The sequence below is a fragment of the Pezoporus occidentalis genome, unplaced genomic scaffold, assembly GCF_034315485.1.
Source record: "Pezoporus occidentalis ecotype Australia unplaced genomic scaffold, CSIRO_AGI_Poc_V1 ctg279, whole genome shotgun sequence".
NCBI classification, from domain to species: domain Eukaryota; kingdom Metazoa; phylum Chordata; class Aves; order Psittaciformes; family Psittacidae; genus Pezoporus; species Pezoporus occidentalis.
In genome coordinates this window covers 892,774-912,951 of record NW_026914708.1, presented here as the reverse complement: position 1 = coordinate 912,951, position 20,178 = coordinate 892,774, and the positions used below count along the sequence as shown (strand labels likewise).

General features: G+C 59.3%; 1 protein-coding gene and 1 long non-coding RNA gene across 9 annotated transcripts in view; both read left to right on the top strand.

The window, feature by feature from the left end:
- Positions 1–16,595, top strand: part of STIM1 (stromal interaction molecule 1) — a 63,183-nt gene extending 46,588 nt beyond the window's left edge. For 2 of the 8 annotated variants that reach the window (XM_062625275.1, XM_062625274.1), the window contains exons 8-12: positions 2,682–2,849; positions 3,985–4,085; positions 4,498–4,733; positions 8,987–9,389; positions 16,010–16,595. In XM_062625275.1, the coding sequence (XP_062481259.1) occupies positions 2,682–2,849; positions 3,985–4,085; positions 4,498–4,733; positions 8,987–9,389; positions 16,010–16,559 (1,458 nt within the window). In that variant the 3' untranslated portion in view covers positions 16,560–16,595. Of the gene's footprint in view, positions 1–2,681; positions 2,850–3,984; positions 4,086–4,497; positions 4,734–6,084; positions 6,166–8,986; positions 9,390–12,308; positions 12,328–16,009 lie in introns of all 8 variants that reach the window. The other 6 variants (XM_062625278.1, XM_062625277.1, XM_062625279.1 and 3 more) reach the window with 5 other exon arrangements.
- On the top strand, positions 101–1,509 carry LOC134167054 (uncharacterized). Its single transcript, XR_009966056.1, has 3 exons — positions 101–508; positions 983–1,010; positions 1,330–1,509. It is a non-coding gene; the product is annotated as an uncharacterized LOC134167054 (long non-coding RNA).
- Positions 16,596–20,178: the final 3,583 nt, after the last annotated feature.

Genomic DNA, 20,178 nt, shown 5'->3' with positions numbered 1-20,178 from the left:
TGGAATATTGTGTCTAAGGCTGCTGCTGGGCACAACGAAACACACTGGGTCCAGAAGGATACACAGAGCATTTGTGAAATAGTTCATTGTAGGCTCAAACCCTCAGACCTTCAGCAAAGGTTGTGGGGGAATAACGGAAATCAAGGATGGTGCTCATGGCATCTGCAGTAACAGAGGGCAGAGAGTGAGCATCTGGGAATTCCCTTTGCCCAACGCCACAAATCCAGTGGCTGCTTCCTGCTGCCCTGAGGGACAGCTCTGGCCTGACTGTAATTTATAGATCAGTTCAACCTGAGCTGGTGTGAGCTGGAATTGCATGAGCCAAGCAAGTGCCTTGGGAATTCCGAGGCCATCAGCACATCCCCAGCCTGACCAGGTCCAGTCTTTCATTGCCACCATGGAGGATGGGGAAGAAAACACAACAGGAATTGAGGGGTTCCACTGACAGCGGAGGAAGAAGTGTCCTGGGCCATCAGGTCACCAGGAACCACGGGGCAGTGTAGCCCAGGTGTGCTCAGTTTGCACACAGAAAGTTCCCTTCCTGCTTGGAATATCAACAGCCCAGAGATCCACAGGTGCCTGGGACCAGCTTTGCTCTGGTGATCACAGAATCCTGGACTGGTTTGTGTTGAAAGGGACCTTAAGGCTCCTCCAGCTCCAACCCCTTCCACTGGAGCAGCTTGCTCCAAGCCCCTGTGTCCAACCTGGCCTTGAGCACTGCCAGGGATGGGGCATCCTCCTAACTGCTCATCCAGCCTCCCCCCCGAGCCCCGTTTCAGGACACACAGCGGGACGTCCATACTCACACAAACAGAAATCCAGGCACTTTGGTTTGGGCCGCTAAAGAGGGGTGTGCAGCCTTCCTCTTGTAGCGCCAGGCCCTCGTACCCAGTCTGCTCCTCACCATCCCACCTCCCCTCCTCTTACGTTTGGTGAGACACCCGGGGAGCGGCGGTGACTCAACTGCTCTGTTGTTTCTTAGAGGCCTGCGGGAGGGATGCATTGCCAGGGTGAGTATTGGTTTTACCCAGCTGACCCACACTGTGTGCCTATAACATGATCACCGTCCCAGTGAGCTGTAGACCACCACCAGCATTAACCAGTCACTCCCACTGACCAGAAACCTCATCCCACTTAAGATATTGTTGGGTCCAGGGAATATTAAACCGAGACCCCCTTTTGCAGCAGATGGTTCTTAGCACTAAAGCGATACTGGGAGGGGCTGGGAGCTCCTGCTGGAGCCGGGGGGATGAGCTGGAGCTGCAGTGTGTTTCTGGGATGGGACTCTCCCATAGAGGGTTGTTCGAACTGATCCTCTCTCCTCACTAGCTCATCCTCCCCCAGACCATGACCCCAGCCAGGGCGGCAGCCCCAGAGGTCATTCCTTGCCCTATAAAGTGTTCTGATCAAAGTGGGATCTTGGGAATCTTCACAGGAGAACGTGGCCTCACAAAGTAACTCCTGCCTGCGTTGGTTCCCTGCGGAACCAAGGGGGTTGTTTTGGCCACTGCTCCTTGGCTGTTGTTCTGCACCACTGCCCTTTTCCACCAGTGCCCAGAAACATTCCTGACAAGGTCTGAGCACTCCTCTGCCCCACGTCCCTCGTGTCCCATTTCCTCATTCTCCATATTCCTAAATGCCGGATGCATGTGGATCGTGGTCACTTCTGCCTGAGGTAGGAGCGGCGCTGCTGGTGTCAGAGGGATAGAAGCAGACCTGCCTGGGGTCAGGTATTCTGTGCCAGTGATTTAGGCCATGTTGTGCTCAGCAGGACCACATCACACCTAAGGGATATAAGCAGTTGACCTCTCCTGTGTGGTGCCTCCTTGCTCCTTCTTGATGGATCTTGCAAATGTCCTCCAGGATCCATCCAGAACGGGACTTCACAGGATCTGTGTGTAAGCTGGTACCTGTGGCTCCCTGGAAATTACACCTGCAGGGCTTGTGTCAGGCTGCTGAAGTCTCTCTGCGTCTGTGCAATGGCAGAGAAGTGTTCTGGGTGCTAGCACTGAATGCTCTGTGTGAGGTTTGGGTCTCTCAGACTTGCTTGTCACCAGCTTCTGGTTTTGTAATGGCTCCTTTCTGCAGCAAGATGCAGGAAGTGTGTGGAGGAGGCTGAGCTGCGAGGGAGGAGAGTAACACAAACATGGAAGGGGTTGGAGGGGACCTTAAAGCTCCTCCATTCCCAACCCCTGCCACTGGCAGGGACCCCTTCCACTGGAGCAGCTTGCTCCAAGCCCCTGTGTCCAACCTGCCCTTGAGCACTGCCAGGGATGGGGCAGCCACAGCTTCTCTGGGCACCCTGTGCCAGCGCCTCAGCACCCTCCCAGGGAAGAGCTTCTGCCTAAGAGCTCATCTCAGTCCCCCTCTGACAGGTTAAAGCCATTCCCCTTGGCCTGGCCCTACAGGCCCTTGTCCCAAGCCCCTCTCCAGGTTCCCTGCAGCCCCAGCAGGTACCAGGAGGCTGTTGCCTGTCGATGGCCACGCTGCCGCGCTCCCTCTCCCTTGCCCACCACCTCTCCAAGCAACTTCTGCTCCTGTGCTGAGCGAGATGAGCCCTGCAGAGCCTTCCTCTTCTGCCGCTGTCTGACAGGGGCTGGGCTGGGCGCGGGCGCCGGGGGTGATGCTGCCGGGGCTGGGGTGCCCTCCGCTGCTGCAGTGCAGGGCTGCTTGTCCCGCAGGTCCGCATGGCGCTCAAGAACGCCGAGAAGGAGCTGGAGTCGCACTGCAGCTGGGCTGCGCCCGAGGCCCTGCAGAAGTGGCTGCAGCTGACGCACGAGGTGGAGGTCCAGTACTACAACATCAAGAAGCAGAACGCCGAGAAGCAGCTGCTGGTGGCCAAGGAAGGGGTGAGAGCATCCCCGTCCACAGCGTGGGTTGGGAGTGCAGCTGGCACAGTTGGCTGCTCTGCACCTTCTTCATTGCCGTTTTAATCATAGAATCCCAGAGTGGTTTGTTTTGGAAGGGACCTTAAGGGCACCCAGTTCCAACCCCCTGCCATGGGCAGGGACGCCCCACACTAGACCGTGTCGTCCAGCCTGGCCTTGAGCACTGCCAGGATGGTGCTGAGCCACGGCCTGGCCAGGGCATGCCCATGGCCTGCGTTACCACGTCCTCAGTGTGCTGCAGCCCAGGGAAGGTGCAGAAACGGGATCTCTGCCCGTGTGACAGCCCTGTGGGTCGTTAGTAAGCAGAAGGGTTTGCACCTATTAAGCATAATCCCTGCTTTCGGTCATTTACGTGCCCAGGCAACACCATGTTGAACATGGATATGATCTGTGGAGATGAATCATTTCTGCTTTCCCAGCTGGTTCAAATGTGCTGTGGCAACCAGAAAGCTCCGAGGTGCAGGGCTGCTGTTGTAACACGTTTGTGTCTGTGGACACACACGGCAGCCGGAGCTGGCAGAGTGTAAAACCCCTTCCTTGGTACGTGCTTCTCACAACCACACTAACTTTTCAGTGCTTTTCCCTCTGCTGTCCCAGTTCTCCTGTCCATGTCCTTGGTCTGTCTGAGTTTCAGGATAAGGCCACTAGATCTGTGAAGCTAAATCCCACTCCGCTTTGATTTCACACCCCTTTAAAGGGGAGACTTTTCCACAAAGGGGAAGAAAACCAACCTCAAACTAAAAACTGCTTCCCCAAAGCAACAGCCCCAGGGCATTAACTGTGTTTGGTAGTTTGGTCCTGGGAAAGCCAGAACAAGCTCCATCAGAGCCCTTCGCTGGAGGAACTGAACTGAGTGTTGGGAAATCGGGAGAAGGACCAGGAGGAGCAGGAGCCCCCAGCTGCTTCCTGGCTGCTGCAATCCCTCACCGGCTGCGGGAGGAGGGATAACATCCCTCGGTGAACCACAATTCACACTATTCACACGTGTGCAGACAGCTGCGGGGCCTATTTCTGGCTCCCCCATCCAGGACGTTCTTGGCTTGGAGGCCACCTGAGGTCCTCTTCTTCCTGTGACCTCCTTCTGTTGATGTTGCAGGCTGAAAAAATCAAGAAGAAGCGAAACACCCTGTTTGGAACGTTCCACGTTGCTCACAGCTCCTCTCTGGATGATGTCGACCATAAAATCCTGACTGCAAAGTGAGTGCCTGCTGAATCCCTTATCCCTGCTCCCCTCTCCTCTCTCCTCTCACAGATGTGAGCGTGCTGTAGCCTCCAGTGCTCCTGGTCTCATTTTGCTGCACTTGTGTCCTGTTGGCTGAGCTGGGGTTGGACTTGCTGCTTTTAACCAATAACCTTTAAATTGGGTCAAACCAGCAGTCACAGTTAGCAAGAGTAATTCAAACTGTCAGAAGGATTCGGGATGTGCTGGGATTCTTAACCCTTTACCCTGGGATGTCTGTTTACCCCGTGGTGTGTAGAATCCTGGAGGTGGAATGGGAGATGTCTCAGGCACCGGGATCCAGAGCTGACCCTCTGGACTCTGCTTGGGCACTTCGAGGTGTGTTTGTCTTTCATTGCCCACATTTCCCTGTGTGCCCCCTGCTTCCAGGCAAGCGCTGAGCGAGGTGACGGCGGCGCTGCGGGAGCGCCTGCATCGCTGGCAGCAGATTGAGCTGCTCTGTGGCTTCCAGATCGTCAACAACCCGGGGATCCACAGCCTGGCATCAGCCCTCAACATCGACCCCAGCTGGATGGGCACCCCCCGGCCCAACCCCTCGCACTTCATCATGACTGACGACGTGGATGACCTGGACGAAGAGATCGTGTCTCCCATGTCCATACAATGTACGTAGTCCTGTGCGCTCGGCCTGGGGCTCTGCGGGTGCTGGGTGCTGCAGCGTGGGGCAGGCCTGGAACAGCAGCTCATGTGTGCTAGGGGGAGCTGAGGTATCCGAGATGGATTTTGAGTGACCCAGGCCCAATTGTTGGTGGTTAAGGGTCAGGTATCATAATCCCGGACTGGTGTGGGTGGAGGGGACCTTAAAGCCCCTCCAGCTCCAACCCCTGCCACGGGCAGGGACCCCTTCCATAGAGCAGCTTGCTCCAAGCCCCTGTGTCCAACTTGGCCTTGAGCACTGCCAGGGATGGGGCAGCCACAGCTTCTCTGGGCACCCTGTGCCAGCGCCTCAGCACCCTCCCAGGGAAGAGCTTCTGCCTAAGAGCTCAGCTCAGTCTCCCCTGGGGCAGGTTAAAGCCATTCCCTTGGCCTGTCCCTACAGGCCCTTGTCCCAAGCCCCTCTCCAGGTTTCTTGGAGCTTGTTTAGGCAATGGAAGGCTTCTTCCAGGCTTCATCAAAACCAGGTCTGTGTAACTGGGTAGAAATTGGGGGGAGGAAATGAAGAGCCTTGGGGTTGGCATCTGTGCTGCAGGCCATGTCTGTCCATGCCATTAGGCTTTGGGTAGATGCTCTGAAGGTCTGGAGGTGAATGCCATGGTTGGCTCAGGGTGATGGGGGGATGAAGGCAGAGCTCTGAGAACCTGGGGTGTCTGCAGGATGTTAAGGCAGGAGGAACAGGGGTATCTGTGTGTTCCAGAGCCTAGCAAACACGAGGGGTTGGGGATTTATGGGGTTGGCTGTGCATAGGGAATGTTTAAAGCCTCAAACACATAACCGTATCCTGTTAGTCCCTGTGATTGGCACTTGCCATTAGAAACCATGGTAGGCAGCTCTCTAAAACACTTGCAAGGTGCAGCTGAGGGAGGGGTGTCTGAAGGAACATCCTAAGGAGCACCCAAAGCACAGAGGATGGGAGCTGCACGAGGCGTGAGGCTGCCTCCCAGGTCTGAAGCCTCAGCTTCTTCACGCTGTGCTCAGGACACCTCAAGTGAGAGCTTTGCAGCAGTTCTGTCAGTGCAGGGGCTGGCAGCCTGGCTGCTGCCTGCATCCCCCCTCCCTTCCACAGTGCCCATCCACATCCCTGCAGGAATAACTGTGTGGAGCCAGCGCTGGGCACCGCATTCCCAACGCGAGGGAGCGGTGGCCTTTCCCTGGCGGGTTTTTCCCTCTTGCTGTACCCAGACTGGTTCAGGATTGAAGCGGGGGGGTTCTCCTGCCCAGCCCTGTCAGGGTGCTGCTCACTGCCCGTGGTGGTTCTCCTGGTAAATCCCTGTTCTCTCTCCTGCTGGCCCATCCCAGATGCAGCCTGGCTTTTCGGGCGCAGGTTCAGTGACCGCTCGTCTCTGTCCTCGGAGGAACAGTCCCTCTGGAAATACCCTGGTTTGGTTCTCTTCAGTTATATCTTCATTTGGTTTGGTTCTGCCCTTTTTCTGGACTAAAATACATACACCAGTTTTCCAACTTTATGGCACGGCTGAACTAATGGCTGTACCTCTCTTCACTGAGCCCTCAGCATCTCGACTAACCCCGGGGAAGAGTCTGGTGGGATGAAGAAGAATCACAGTTCGCTGTAGTTCTCACGTGCTCTTGGGTTTGCTGTTCAAAACAATCCAGTAGGAAGTCTGGAGCCTTGGTTTCCCTTGGTTTTAGTCCTGAGGTGGAGATGAAGGATTCAGGCTGGGCTGGGAGGAGGTGGTACTGTCCCCTTTCCCATCCCACCTCCTTCTCCGGCCACTCCACTGCCAGCCAAGGCTGATCCTGGTCCATCCCATGGGGCTGCTGTGGATCACAGTGCCTTTCTTCCCTTGGGATCCTTAAATTAACTGAGGAATGCCAGCTGTGTGCTAATTTGTCCCCCTGTGCCCCATGCTGGGCCATGGGGATGACATGCGCAGCTCTGAGACCCTGAGCCTCCTGGTTTTGGCTGGAAGCCTCCCCTTCATAGAGTGATGCCAAATGCTGGCTACTGTGGATGGAGGAGGATGAGCACATGCAGCAGCAGGGCAGGTCATGCTCTTCCTCACGATGAAGAGCAGGGTGTTCGGCTAATGTGGATAAAACCTCCAGTGCCTGGAGGGAGGTGATGCTTGAGGGAAGTGAAGGGCTGCTGTGGCTTCAGTCCTGAGCTTATCATAGGGTATGTGGTGAAAAAGGAGAGCACGAAGGGGTGAGGTGTTGAGTTGGTAGATGAGGAATGAACAGCAGGGAGAAAACAAACCCTCTACAGGGAAAAGCATGGCCCAAGAGAAGGAGAAACCTGGAACAGAACCCCCCAGTTATCCTGCAAAGCTGGATCCCTGTCAGTGCTCATTGCTGCTGCACAGGAACAACAGGAGCTGGAACAGCCTCTGGTTTCCACAGAATGGGTTGGAAGGGACCTTAAAGCCCATCCAGCCCCAACCCCTGCCACGGGCAGGGACCCCTTCCATAGAGCAGCTTGCTCCAAGCCCCTGTGTCCAACCTGGCCTTGAGCACTGCCAGGGATGGGGCAGCCACAGCTTCTCTGGGCACCCTGTGCCAGCGCCTCAGCACCCTCCCAGGGAAGAGCTTCTGCCTAAGAGCTCAGCTCAGTCTCCCCTCGGGCAGGTTAAAGCCATTCCCCTTGGCCTGTCCCTACAGGCCCTTGTCCCAAGCCCCTCTCCAGCTTTCCTGCAGCCCCTTCAGGCACTGGAGCTGCTCTCAGGTCTCCCCTTCAGGAGCCTTCTCTTCTCCAGGCTGCCCCAGCCCAGCTCTCTCAGCCTGGCTCCAGAGCAGAGCTGCTCCAGCCCTCGCAGCAGCTCCGTGCCCTCCTCTGGCCTCACTCCCAACAGCCCCAGGTCCCTGCCCATCCACAGGAGCAGTTTCCTGCAGCCCCCACCAGAGCAGGAGGTTTTGTTCCCACCTTGACTCCGTGTGACTTGATTTTACTTAATTCAGCTCTGCAGCTCTTAAGAGAAAGAAACCTCTCGAACCGTAATGTGGGTGATGTCAGGAGCTCCAGGGGAGGCTTCCCCATGGACAGTGCAGTAAAGTGGGGAGCAGCAAACCTGGGTGGTGGGACCTTGTGAGGGGAACTGTGATTCACCCCAGGGATGTGCCAGCACCAAAGCTGCCCCAGTTATTCCTGCTCATCCCTTCTTCCACCTGAAATAGAGCCCAGCTGGGATCCCTCACTGTGACGGTTGAGGTCAGCTGAGCTGCAGATGTGTGTTCCAGCTGTCGGGGTTTATAGCAGTGATTTGCTGGTTCTTTGATTCCCAAAGGAGCTCTCTTTCCACTCCATTCTCAGCTTTCCTCTCTTCACCTTTTTAACCCATTTGTACATCCATTCGTTATGTATATAAGAAATCCTGAACACCTTATCTCCTGCCAAGGATGGAATGTCTTGTATGGAAATCACAGCTAATGGGTTAAATAGGACCCCTCTGGTTGTGTGCAGGGTGGAGATGCAGCCCCTTGGATCCTTGGTTTTCCATCTGCGATGCTCTGCTGATGGAGATGAGCAGCAGAAATGGCCATGCAGGGAAGGAGCCTCCCTCTGCCTCCCTGCAGGCAGACCCTGGCTCCAGCTCCGTGTGTAGGTGCTGTGCAGAGGTGGGGTAGGGAACAGGCTCAGGTCCCTGACCTGCGTTACTGGGCAGGTAGGACTGGGTGGCCTGAAAGATCATTGTGGCCAGAGCATCACAGAAGGGTTTAGGTTGAAGGGACCTTAAAGCTCCTCCAGTCCCAATCCCTGCCACGGGGAGGGACCCCTTCCACTGGAGCAGCTTGATCCAAGCACCTGTGTCCAACCTGGCCTTGAGCACTGCCAGGGATGGGGCAGCCACAGCTTCTCCGGGCACTACCAAGGCATGAAGCATCCAAAGGGTTTCAATGTCTGTGTTTGGGTGGGATGAATCATGCCCTGAAAGTACCAACTTCAAGTGTGCTCTGAAGGGAGCCTGGGTGGTAGCTCTGATGTCAACTTGGGCAGGATGAATCATGCAGCCACTTTCTGCTCGGAGCAAGATGATCAGATAAGGTGTTCAGCAAGCACCTACGTCGGGAATGTCAGAGTTTTCCGTGCGCTGGGCATTAATCCAGCATGTGAAGCAGTAGCACCACCTTAATGCTTCTTCTGCCATCAAAGCACTGTAGCTTGTAGCGCAAGGTGGGGTGGCCGCCGATGCGATGCACGGTCTCTTTGCAGCTCCTTCAGCCTTGTCCCCTTTGTCTCCTGCAGCTCCTGCCTTGCCCAGCACAGTTCGCCAGCGCCTGGTGGACCCCCAGCACGCCCATGGATCACAGAGGTTGGTAGAGAGTTATGTGCAAGGCCAGAATGAGCTGGGGCAGCCGGCCCAGTACCGGGCGGGCAGAGTCTCCCTCCGCCGAGTGCACAGCCTCTCCTCTGGACAGTCCTTGAGTTCCGAGCTGCCCGGCACCAGCCCATCACCTGCCGCCGCCACCGCCTCCTCCACCTCTTGCTCCTCCTCATCCACCTCCACTGCATCTGCTCCTGCTTGCCATGTCCACCCTCTCTGTTACCATCACACCACCTCCTCTTACTTCCTCCAGACGGACTCCATCCCTGATCTGCCCCCTCCTGATGTCACCTCTGGAGTTCGCTGTCGCACTGAGAGCTCTGGGTATACTGCTCTTTCTTTTCTAGCTCCCTCTTGCCTGCTGTGTCTCAGAGCTGGTGCTTGCTCGGGTGCTCTCTCCCCCGCATTCCTTCTGCCCTTTCCTTTTGGGCCTTCATGTCATGATTTACCCCCGTGTTTGTTTCTCCAACCGCTCTCCCGTGCCAGTGGAGCCTCTAAGGAGTGCTCCATGGTCCATCCCCTCCTAGCTGGGAGCTCAGTGGGTGCACAGCCCATGAGGAGTGCCTGTTTAACTGTAGCTAAGCCAAAGAGAGCTCCTGGGCACTTGCTACCGCTCAGTCAGTCGGGGGGATGCTCCTGTGAGAACCAAGGTAACAACTGACCAAGGAAACACTGACCTTATTTGAAGCCTTGACTCCCCTGGGGTCTTCACAAGCGAATTGCAAAGGAAACACGAGGGGTGGCTCCCAGGAGACGGGAGGTGGTGCCGAGGGAGGGGTTGGAGTCTGTGCTGTGTTCAGGAGGGGGCAGAAAACACCCAGGAGCTTTGTGGTTGGGGGTGACTGTTGGTAGGGGATGAGTCATGGTTGTGTTTGGGCTGAGGAGCTAAGGGGGGGGAGTTGAGCTTCTTATTGCTGGATCACAGGTTTAACTTGGTCCTAACAGCCAAGCGATGGCTCCTTGGAGACCTGTGTGCGGTAGGAACCGTTCACATCCCTAAATCCCTGATCTCTCCTGATTCACCTGCTGCCACTGGAGAGGTGAATGATTGGGTGGGCCGTGGACGGGGGACTCCTGTCTGGTCTAACTGGGGTGCAGTGAGCTGGCCTCCAGCAGGCACCCCAAGCTCAGATGTCCTGCACCCCAAGCAGAGGATCACCTTCCCTGGGCAGCTCTGAGGGCGTTCTTCTGAATGAGGTCCACAGGCAGCAGTATTGGAGGTGCTCCCCGCATGTGGGGCATGGATGCATCCAGCCCCAGAGCGCTGTGTGAGCCTGAGCCCAGGCAGGAGCTTCGTTTGAAGCTGTGGGGTCTGGGGTTTGTGTGGTTGGAGCCACAGGGTTCAGGGTGTTGCGGGTGCTCAGTGTGGTGTCAGTGCTGCAGCAGACAGTGGAAGGGCTGTGATGGGCCTTCAGGGAGTCATAGAATCATGGGATGGGTTGGGATGAAGGGAACTTGAAGCTTCTCCAGCTCCAACCCCTGCCACGGGCAGGGACCCCTTCCATAGAGCAGCTTGCTCCAAGCCCCTGTGTCCAACCTGGCCTTGAGCACTGCCAGGGATGGGGCAGGCACAGCTTCTCTGGGCACCCTGTGCCAGCGTCCCACCACCGTCCTCCCGGGAGCTGCCTGTGACCGTGGCTCAGTTGTTCCATCTCTGTTCTGTGCTTTGTCTTTGGTGAAACTCAGAGTGCTCTCCTTATCCTCAGAGTTAGGGAGCAGGCTCTGGGAAAGGGCTGGAAGTCCCTCAGTGAGGAAGCTGAGAGGGGCAACGTCCTTTCGTGTTTATTTATCCAGGCAGGACAGCATTCCCGATCACCACTTCTTCATTCATCCCAGCACGCTGTACCATTATTCCTTTTATCCATAGGGACCCCTGCCCGTGGGGGTAGGTGTCTCCTGGTGTCTCTGTTGTGGATGTCTCCCCCCTTGGGAATGTGTGTGTCTCGAAGCTGAGCTGCTGTTTGGAGCGGAGCATCCCTCAGCCCCAGGCATTGGGATTCTGCAATACTGAGACAGGGGAATTCCTGCACTTCCCCACAAGGAGCAGTTAAAGAGCAAGGTCTGGGGTAATTCAGGGATGTTTGGTTTGGGCTTAAGAGGAGGAGTGCAATTAGAACTGAAGTGAATCACTGCCTACTTGAGCACAGCTGCCAGGTTTGACTGATAAAGCTGGGAACGCTTCTGGTAACATCCCACATTCCCTGTTTGCCATCGACCTCCCTGCCTCGGTGGGAAGGAGGCTCATCCCAGCAGCGTGCGGCTGGGGACTGCTTCAGGAATAGCTGCGTAAGCATCATTTCTCTTTGCAGCTGGGCCTGTGACACTTAATCGCTGACCAGGGTAAAGTCTCAGTCCCCTGAGAGTGGCAGAGGGAAATGTGGGATGACTTTGGGATCCCCTTTGACAAGGCAGATGGTGCTGGGAGGTCCTTAGGAGACAATTAACAGGTCATCTCCTCGTTCCCCACGGGCACTGTAGGCTCAGTGGAAGGCAGGACTGGTTTCTCTCTCTTCCCATAGCAAAGACCATCTGGTGGTGCAGGATTGTTGCTTTAGCAGCGGGGTTTTGCAGTGAGAACTTTCCCCTGTAGAAGTGATGTGCTTCAGCTCCACAGTGACAGACGACTCCAAATCCATCCTCATCCATTCCCCGTTCATTTCAGGGAGCAGAAATGAAGAACTGGGGGCCCAAATGCCTTCTTACTTTGTTGCTTTTGGTTTCCTGTCCAACCGCATCGCCAGCAGATCCCGCTCAGATGCTTCCTCAGAAGCAGCGCCGCGGGGGCATGCCGCCGCACGAGCCCATGGCTCGCTCTTTCTCTTCCATGTAACCGGTCTTGGAGGCCCTTCCATGCACCCCTCGAGCTCCAAGGCCTCCCAAAGAGGCCAGCAGAACAGATGGGGAAGCTGAGGCTGAGAGAGGCTTCCAGGGAGTCGTTGGCAAGGATGAGAATGGAACCCCCCCATCCCTGGCTCCCGCTAGGAGGGGAGCGCTGCCCGGGGCGCCTGCATCGCTTTAGCCCCTCTCGTAGCCAGCAGACGCCGGTGTTGGTGGGACCCCACGAGAGAAATCCCCTCAGCCAAGCTGATCCCCCCCAGCTCTCAGCTCGGGGTCGCTCCTGCCCATGCGAGCTGTGCGGGGCTCCCCTGGTAGGGAGCTGCTGTCCAGGCAAGGCCAGCGCGTGGCCGCCGGTTGCTTTCCTGAACTCCTCACTCTTTGCTTCTCTTTTGCAATTGGCTTCAGAGGATCCGGTGCAAATAAGGTCAGAGCTGTTCCCGTTTCCAGGGCTGGTGTGTGGCTGTTGCTGTTCATGCTGGGGACTGGGTGTCCCTGGGAGGGGGAGAGGGGTTGGAGGCTGCTGCGTGCACAGAGGTTTCTGCTGCCAGAGCCTGCTTCCTGGGGATAAACCCGATGGAGATGGGAGTGTAGGACCAAATCCCCATGCCGGTGGCCCTGTTGCAGCCGGGATGGGAGCTGGCAGCCAAAGCAAAAGGAGAGTGTCAGTAAGCATAGAATAATGGAATGGTTTGGGTTGGAAGACACCTTAAAGCTCCTCCAGCCCCAACCCCTGCCATGGACACCTTCCATAGAGCACCTTGCTCCAAACCCCTGTGTCCAACCTGGCCTTGAGCACTGCCAGGGATGGGGCAGCCACAGCTTCTCTGGGCACCCTGTGCCAGCGCCTCAGCACCCTCACAGGGAAGAGCTTCTGCCTAAGAGCTCAGCTCAGTCTCCCCTCGGGCAGGTTCAAGCCATTCCCCTTGGCCTGGCCCTCCAGGCCCTTGTCCCAAGCCCCTCTCCACGTCTCCTGCAGCCCCTTTACCAGTGACTCCAGCAGAAAGCATCTTTCACAGCTGTACAGAGTGGAATCTTGGATTTGCAATGTCAAAGCCCTTTCTAAAGCCTCGGACTGTGTCAGGGTGAGCCCAGTGGAATAACAGCCATATGGCAAATCTGATTCTGCCATAGGGGAAGCCTTTGCTGTCCTAGTGCCTATATATGTATTTATATATATATATATATGTACAGATAGGCTATAGCTGTGCAGCTGCGGGCGTTGCTGGTGAAGGCAGGTGATGGTACGTGCAGCAAGGTCTGTGTGAGGCTGGTGGACCAAGCCCAGCTTTCGTGTCAGTCACCCTGGGCTTTCCTGCAGCCCCTGCGCTGCGGTGTAGAGAGGAGCCACCAGGGGAAGCCACTCGCTGGGCTGCAGAGTTGAGGCAGAACGTGTAATGCTCTGTCGCTCCCTCATCCTCCTGCCCTATCCTCTCTTCCTCCTCCACCACTGCCAGTCTTCCCTTGCTCCATGCTTTGCTCTCTGCTTCTTTCCTTTGCCAAGTCAGCCCATTCCCATTTCCTCGGCCTCTCGCCACGGTGGGTTCAGGTTCTGGAGCAGCACAGTAGGAAGCGGGTAGAACAGCAGCAGCACGAGCATCCTGCCTTCACGTAGTGAACGCATTGGCTTTGGTCTCAGACTGTCAGGGTCCCCAGCCATTCACACAGAAAGCCATGAGCGCTGCGGCAGCGTGGCTGGGATTGAGGGACGTGCCGACGTGAGGCTCCTGAGTATTTCCATGTTCAGTTGGCCTGAGCTTTCCAGGAGGATGAGAGTTCAGTGGCTCTGCTGCACCACAGAAGTGCTTCCTCTGAAGGCACCTTCCCGTGATCCCATCGAGGCTGGCTCTGTCCTGGGCCACCGTTTCCTCTTGAGCGTGTGCCACAGGATTCAGGAGCACCAGCCTTGTGAAAGTCAGCGGGATGGAATCCTGGAATGTTTGGGTTGGAGGAGACCTTCAAACAGAGGTCATCCGGTCCAGGGCAAAAACCAGCCCTTTTTCCCTGAGCCTCTCCCAGAATGACTGGCATTGTCCCGGTGATGTTCTTTTCTCCCTCTTGTCCCAGCGCTGGGCTCAGGAGTATCCCCTTCTCGTTGCTCTCCAGCAAAGCCAGTGTGCACCAGGGAGTCGTGTCCCCATGGATTCGCACCTCCCCGGCACAGAATCCCAGCCAGGTTTGGCATGAAGGGACCTTAAAGCTCCTCCAGTTCCTGGAGTGTTCCAAGGGCCACCTTGCACTAGAGCAGCTTGCTCCAAGCCCATCTCCACTCCTGGGCTCTCTCAGCGGATCCTGCGCTGGATCCTGCCCACCCGCCAGGGTTTTCAGTACCCCTTTTCTCCATGTATCCCCACGGAGCAGTTCAGCAAGGACCCAGGTTTATTCAGTTGGTTTGGTTAAAACCCACCCTTGTTCCCATCCCCGGGGTGATGATCAGAGGAGGATCTTTCCTGCCCCTCACCACACCTCGTGCTGTGCAGTTGCATTGGGTGCCGTTGTGCTGCTGTCACCTCCTGAGCATCCTCCCTGCCCTGCCTGGGAGCCTCCTCTGCAGCGAGAGCTGCTTCTCTCATCTTGCCTCTTGTGCTGCCTCCAAACCCTGATGTTACTGGTGGTGGTGATGCAGTAGGAGAGGATCCAGGGGCTCCTCGTGCTGTGCTGGGTGGGTTTGGTGCTGAGGCAGGACACAGTGAAACATCCCAGGGCTTGGCCACATGGGGGGCTATGTGCTGGGAACAGCCAGGCCCGAGGAACCGGTGAGCGCCTCCCTTCCCTCCTCCCACCCTTCTGCTTCCCCTCGTTTCTCTTCTCTCCATTCCCCTTTCCCCTTCCATACTCCTTGCCTCTGGCCAGCACAGGCTGTGGGTGAAGCAGAGGACAGGTCCCCCGTTACCAGTGCCAGGGCTGGTGGCCTTGTGGCACCCAAGCCTTGAGGCCAGCGTTAGGGTAGGTGGCAGCCAGAGCTCTTGGTCCAGCTCCACATTTCAGCAGGGACCGTGGGGACATCGGGTCCAGCAGCAGTGTGGGAATCCCCATTTCTCCCTTCTCCTACCTCCCACTCTCCGCTTCCAAAAGGGCCTGGGAGCCCCCCAGACTGGGCAATGCTCTTAAGCACCATTTGCAACCCCAAGTGGCACCAGGCTTGGGGGGCACAAACCACTGTGCAGCAGAGGGTCTGCAGGCAACGGCTCAGGCATGGCATGGGGAGCAATGGACCTCTAATTCCTGCCGCCGGGATTAGAGGTTTGTGCCTGGCTCACCCAGGAATAAGGGAGGCAGCGGCTCCGGGGCAGGGCAGCAGCACACACACATGGGTGTGAGCTGGGGAGTGCAGAGGAGCCCCAGAGGAAGGTGTCCCCACTCCTGCAGCTGGAAGAGCATCGGGGTCAGGGTTCTGCGATGCTTGGTGCTGCAGGGCCCCGCTCCACCAGGATCCAGAGTGGTCGCAGGGAATGGGAGGGAGCTGCCGGCTCAGCACAGCCCAGCAGCACCCAACCAGCCCTGGGTGAGGCTCCCCAGTGGCTGCAGCCACAGCCGCTGCCTTTGGACCTGTGAGCTCAGGGTTGGGCGCTTGCTGCTGCCTCATGGATCTGCCTCCATCCCTCTGGTTCTGCCTCCCTGTCCAAGTGCTTCCTTCCAGCTTCCCCATGGGATGAGCGAAGGTCGGTGCAGGCAGCGAGCAGCCCCCTGCGCTCGGGGTCCCTTTGCCCCATGTCCTGGGCTGGATGAGTCCCTCCATCCCCAGGGGTGCCCGACGCAGTCTCCTGGCACTGGGACAGCAGCAGAACCATGGATGAGGCAGTGGGAGCAGTGGGCTGCCCTGATCCTGCTCCCATGGCTCACGGCAAGCCACCGGCACAGGATGGGGCTGCCTTCAGGAGGGTTCCCTGCACTGCCCATGGGCCGGGGCTGCCCCGAGGGGTGTCCCTGCACTGCCCATGGGATGGGGCTGCCCCAAGGGGTGTCCCTGCATTGCCCATGGGATGGGGCTGCCCCGAGGGGTGTCCCTGCACTGCCCGTGGCTGCTGCATCCGCGTGTGCAGGGGTGGGGGCCGTGTCCCCGGCTCCGTGGCTCTGACGTCCTTTCCCTTCACCTTCTTCTGCCGCAGAGACTTGACTCGCTGCGACTCCGAGTCCTCCATCCCGCACCTGAGCGAGCACCAGCGCATCCCCAGCTCGGCGCCCAAGCTGCTGGCTGCCCGGCCCAACCTGCTGACCCGCTCCATCGAGGAGGCTGTCCCCGGCCCCCCGGCCAGCGCCGCGCCCACCCCCAACGGCGGCAGCCGGCAGGGGGATGCCTGCGGCCCGGCGGCGCTGCCGGAGCGGCTGCCCGAGAGCCCGCTGGTGCTGAAGAAGATGCTGATGGCGAACCACGGCCTGGAGAAGCCGTGCGGGCCGGCCGAGGGGAGCCACCCGGCGCCCGGCAGGCTCAGCCACCCGGAGGGCTCCCGCTCGCACAGCCCCAGCTCCACCGAGCCCGACACGCCGTCCCCCACCTCTGACTGCCGCGGCGGCAGCGCCAAGAGCACCCGCATCCCGCAGCTGGCTGCCAAGAAGAGCGCGGGGGACGAGGACAGCAGCGCCACGGGCGACGAGGCCGAGCTGGGCCCGAGCAGGAAGAAGTTCCCGCTGAAGATCTTCAAGAAGCCCAAGAAGTAGGAGGAGGGCAGGGGGGGCACGAGGGGCCCGCGCAGCGGCGGCGCTGGGGCGGGAGCGGTCCCGGCCCCCCCCCCCTCCGCGCGGAGCCGCCGCCGCACTTTATTTATTTCCTCATCTTGGAGAAGAGGAGCGAGGACGGAGCCGCCCCCCCCCCAGGACCCCCCCCCCGCCGCCGGCTGCTGCGGCCCCTTGGCTTTGCTGTGCATGGCTTCAGCCCCCGCGCCCCCGCCGCCCGCCCGCGGCCGGGCTCGGTCCCGGTCCCGGTCCCGGTCCCAGCCCGGGTTTTGTCCTTTCCATTGGGTTCTTTGGTCCTTGCGCTGCTCCCATCCCTGCCCGGGCCGGGGGGGGGCGGCTCGGGGGGAGCGGCCCCGCTCCCCGCTCCGGACGTGCCTGTGGACATCACAACGGTTCTCGTGTCCCGGGGCCTTCCCCCCGCGGCCTGGCCGGGAGCGGGGGTCCCCGGGGGTGCGCTCTCGGTAAGCAGGAGCAGTCCAACGCCCTCCGAGGGGGGCTCTGCCCTCGCTGGTACTTGTGCACCCGGGAGCTCGGCCCGCAGCGCGTCCCTGACCCACATCCCGCATCCCGGGGCGGCCGCAGCACCGCAGGGTCTGTGCGGTGGAGCGGGGCGGGGGGGGAGCCGTGGCCCCATCTTCACTTGCAAGGAGAACTGAGGAGCTCCTCCGAACCACGCACGTCTCGCTGGGACCCTGGGGATGGGGAGCGCGAGGGAAGGGCTGCCCTTGGGTGCAGAGCCGGGTCCAGCCGCTGCAGCCACACAAATGGAGGGGGTCCCGGGTGCAGGAGCCGTCCCTTGTCCCCGTGTCCCCATTTGGCAGGGCTGGAGGGAGGGAACGGGAGTGTCTGGCTGGGGACAGGCTCCATCCAGACGTGGGGTCAGCCTGGGGGCCCTGCTGCTGTTGGGCACCGGCACAGCCCATGGCAGGTCGTGTGGTCCGTCCCAAGCTGCTCCCCGGGGCTCAGCAGCTCCCGTCCTCCCTCCGTGGGTCACATCCCGCTGGTCTGAGCCCTTCTCTCAGCACATGGCCCCCATCGCAGGTCTGGATGCTGCGGGGAGCACCCAGGTCTGGGCAGTAACTGTGGCCAGGTCCAGCTCCATCGCAGGGGTGAGCCTGTTCCTAGGGATGAGCCTATCCCCAGGGCTGATCCCGTCACTGGGGCCGAATCCTGCTCCATCCCCAGGGATGAGTGCTTCTCCATCCATAGAGCTGTTCCCATCCTGAGGGATGAGTCCTGCTCCATCCCAGTGCCGGGGCTCCCAGCGGAGCCTCCTGCATTCCTCATGGCTGCTGCCTGGCCCGATGTGACCCCCTGAGCTCTGCACCAGGCCGGGGGTCCCTGTCCCTCCATCCCAACCATCCCGAGCTGCGCTGCTTCCCGACGAGGATGCAGGAGGAGGAGGAGGCGGGCGGGATGCTGGGACCTGCTCTGCACAGTGACACGTGTCTGTCCGGGGGGGGGCTCGCGCGTGTCCCGTGTCCCATAGCTGGTAGGTGACGATCCCACTGTTGCTTTGAGGCATGAACAATTCCTCTCCATGACTAAGTGCCTGATTCCCGTGCACGGGAAGGGAGGGACGCCCCGGGACAAGGGGGGGCCCAGGTTGGAGCTGCGGGTGGTGGCGGAGACCTGGAGCAGGAGGTTGGGGACCCGGCGCACGGCCACTGTTGCTGCATCTGCCAACTCCTGAGGATGGATTTTAGGTTCTTTTATTTGGGGGGTCATTTCATAAAACTTTTAAATCCAATAAAGCATGTAGTCTATTTTACGAGCCCACGGCTGCTGCTCCTGCTTCCGGCCCTTCCCTGATGGGCTCTGTTTGGTCCTTGCCCGTGGGGGGGATCTCCCTGGGGACTGTGCCCCCAGCAGCCACAGCCTGGTGCTGTCCTCTCCATGGGGTCTGAATCACACCCAGCTCCTCAGCACCAAAACTGACCCCGTGCTGCTTGGGTTGGTCGTAAATCACCCGTACTTAAGAGTCATGGAATAGGTTGGGATGAAGGGACCCTAAAGCTCATCCAGCCCCAACCCCTGCCATGGACCCCTTCCATAGAGCAGCTTGCTCCAAGCCCCTGTGTCCAACCTGCCCTTGAACACTGCCAGGGATGGGGCAGCCACAGCTTCTCTGGGCACCCTGTGCCAGCGCCTCAGCACCCTCCCAGGGAAGAGCTTCTGCCTAAGAGCTCAGCTCAGTCTCCCCTCGGGCAGGTTCAAGCCATTCCCCTTGGCCTGGCCCTGCAGTGCTTGAAGATGCTTTGAACTCTTCCAGCACATCTCCCTGTGGTCCTCTCGGTGTGATTGTGGCCGGGTCGGGGACACAAGATCCCGGATCCCACCGGCACCCATTTGCTGTCCTGAGAGCGCTGTCCCTCCGCAGCCCCCGGGCCCCCTCCCCGGGAGATGAGCAGCACCCGGGGCTCCCCACCTCCTCCGTTGCGGCAGCACAGGAAGGGGAAGCACCAGAGGCTGCCCGGCCCCACGCAGTACCCAGCCAGGACAGCAGGAACTCTTGCTGCCCGGCCCATGTCTCCCGGGGGGCGCTGGGGGCCGGGATCTCGGGCTGAGGGGCTGGTCCTGGCCAGCGCTGGCCGGTGGGGTCGGTGGTTGGAGCATCCGTATGGAAGATGTTGACCTGCGGAGGAGAACGAAGTGTCAGGAACCACTGGCTACAGCCTCCAGACCCCACAGGGCTCCTCGGCAGGGCTGGGCATGGCCAAGCTCTCCCTCAGAAAGGACCTGGTTCCCAAAGGGCTTTAAAGGTCTCCCTGAAATGGGAGCGATAGGCCGGGGGGGAGACTGAGCTGAGCTCTCAGGCAGAAGCTCTTCCCTGGGAGGGTGCTGAGGCGCTGGCACAGGGTGCCCAGAGAAGCTGTGGCTGCCCCATCCCTGGCAGTGCTCAAGGCCAGGTTGGACACAGGGGCTTGGAGCAAGCTGCTCTATGGAAGGGGTCCCTGCCTGTGGCAGGGGTTGGAGCTGGAGGAGCTTTAAGGTCCCTTCAACCCAAACCATCCTGTGAGTCTATGGTTGTACCTCCAGCTCCCACTTTTGCTGGGATCCTGCCCGTGCACTGGGCCAGGGGACCCATGGCCAAGGGCTGGAGCCATCACCTCACACTGCACCAAGGCAAGGCGGTGCTGGATGCAGGGAAGAGTCATGGCGCTGTGCACACTGTGCAGGCCATTGCGTGGCATGGCAGAGGTGGGGGGACCTGCAGGACACCTCTTGCTACCTCAGACCCGCACCCCGGCCCGGGGGCACCTCTGCTGAAGGGGGGATGAGCACGCTGGGGAGAGGGAAGGGACATTCGTGCCTCAGTTGTTATCATGGTGCAGGCTGGCAGGGCTCTGGGAGCCGGCGAGGCTGCAGCACGGCTGCGCTGCTCCCAGGGCTGCACAGGGAGCTGCAATCCCACAGCAGGCTTGGGGCTCCCATCCCTTCCACCAGAACCAGCTCCTTGAACACTGGTCCTGCCCCCCGGGAAGGTCACAAGGATCCCCCAGGGCATCCGTACCAGTGCCACAGCCGATCAGACAGCTCAGCCCAGCCGAGTCCTCAGCCCGCAGGGGATGGAGAACGGGCCCTCGGCAGCGTGGGGTTCTCA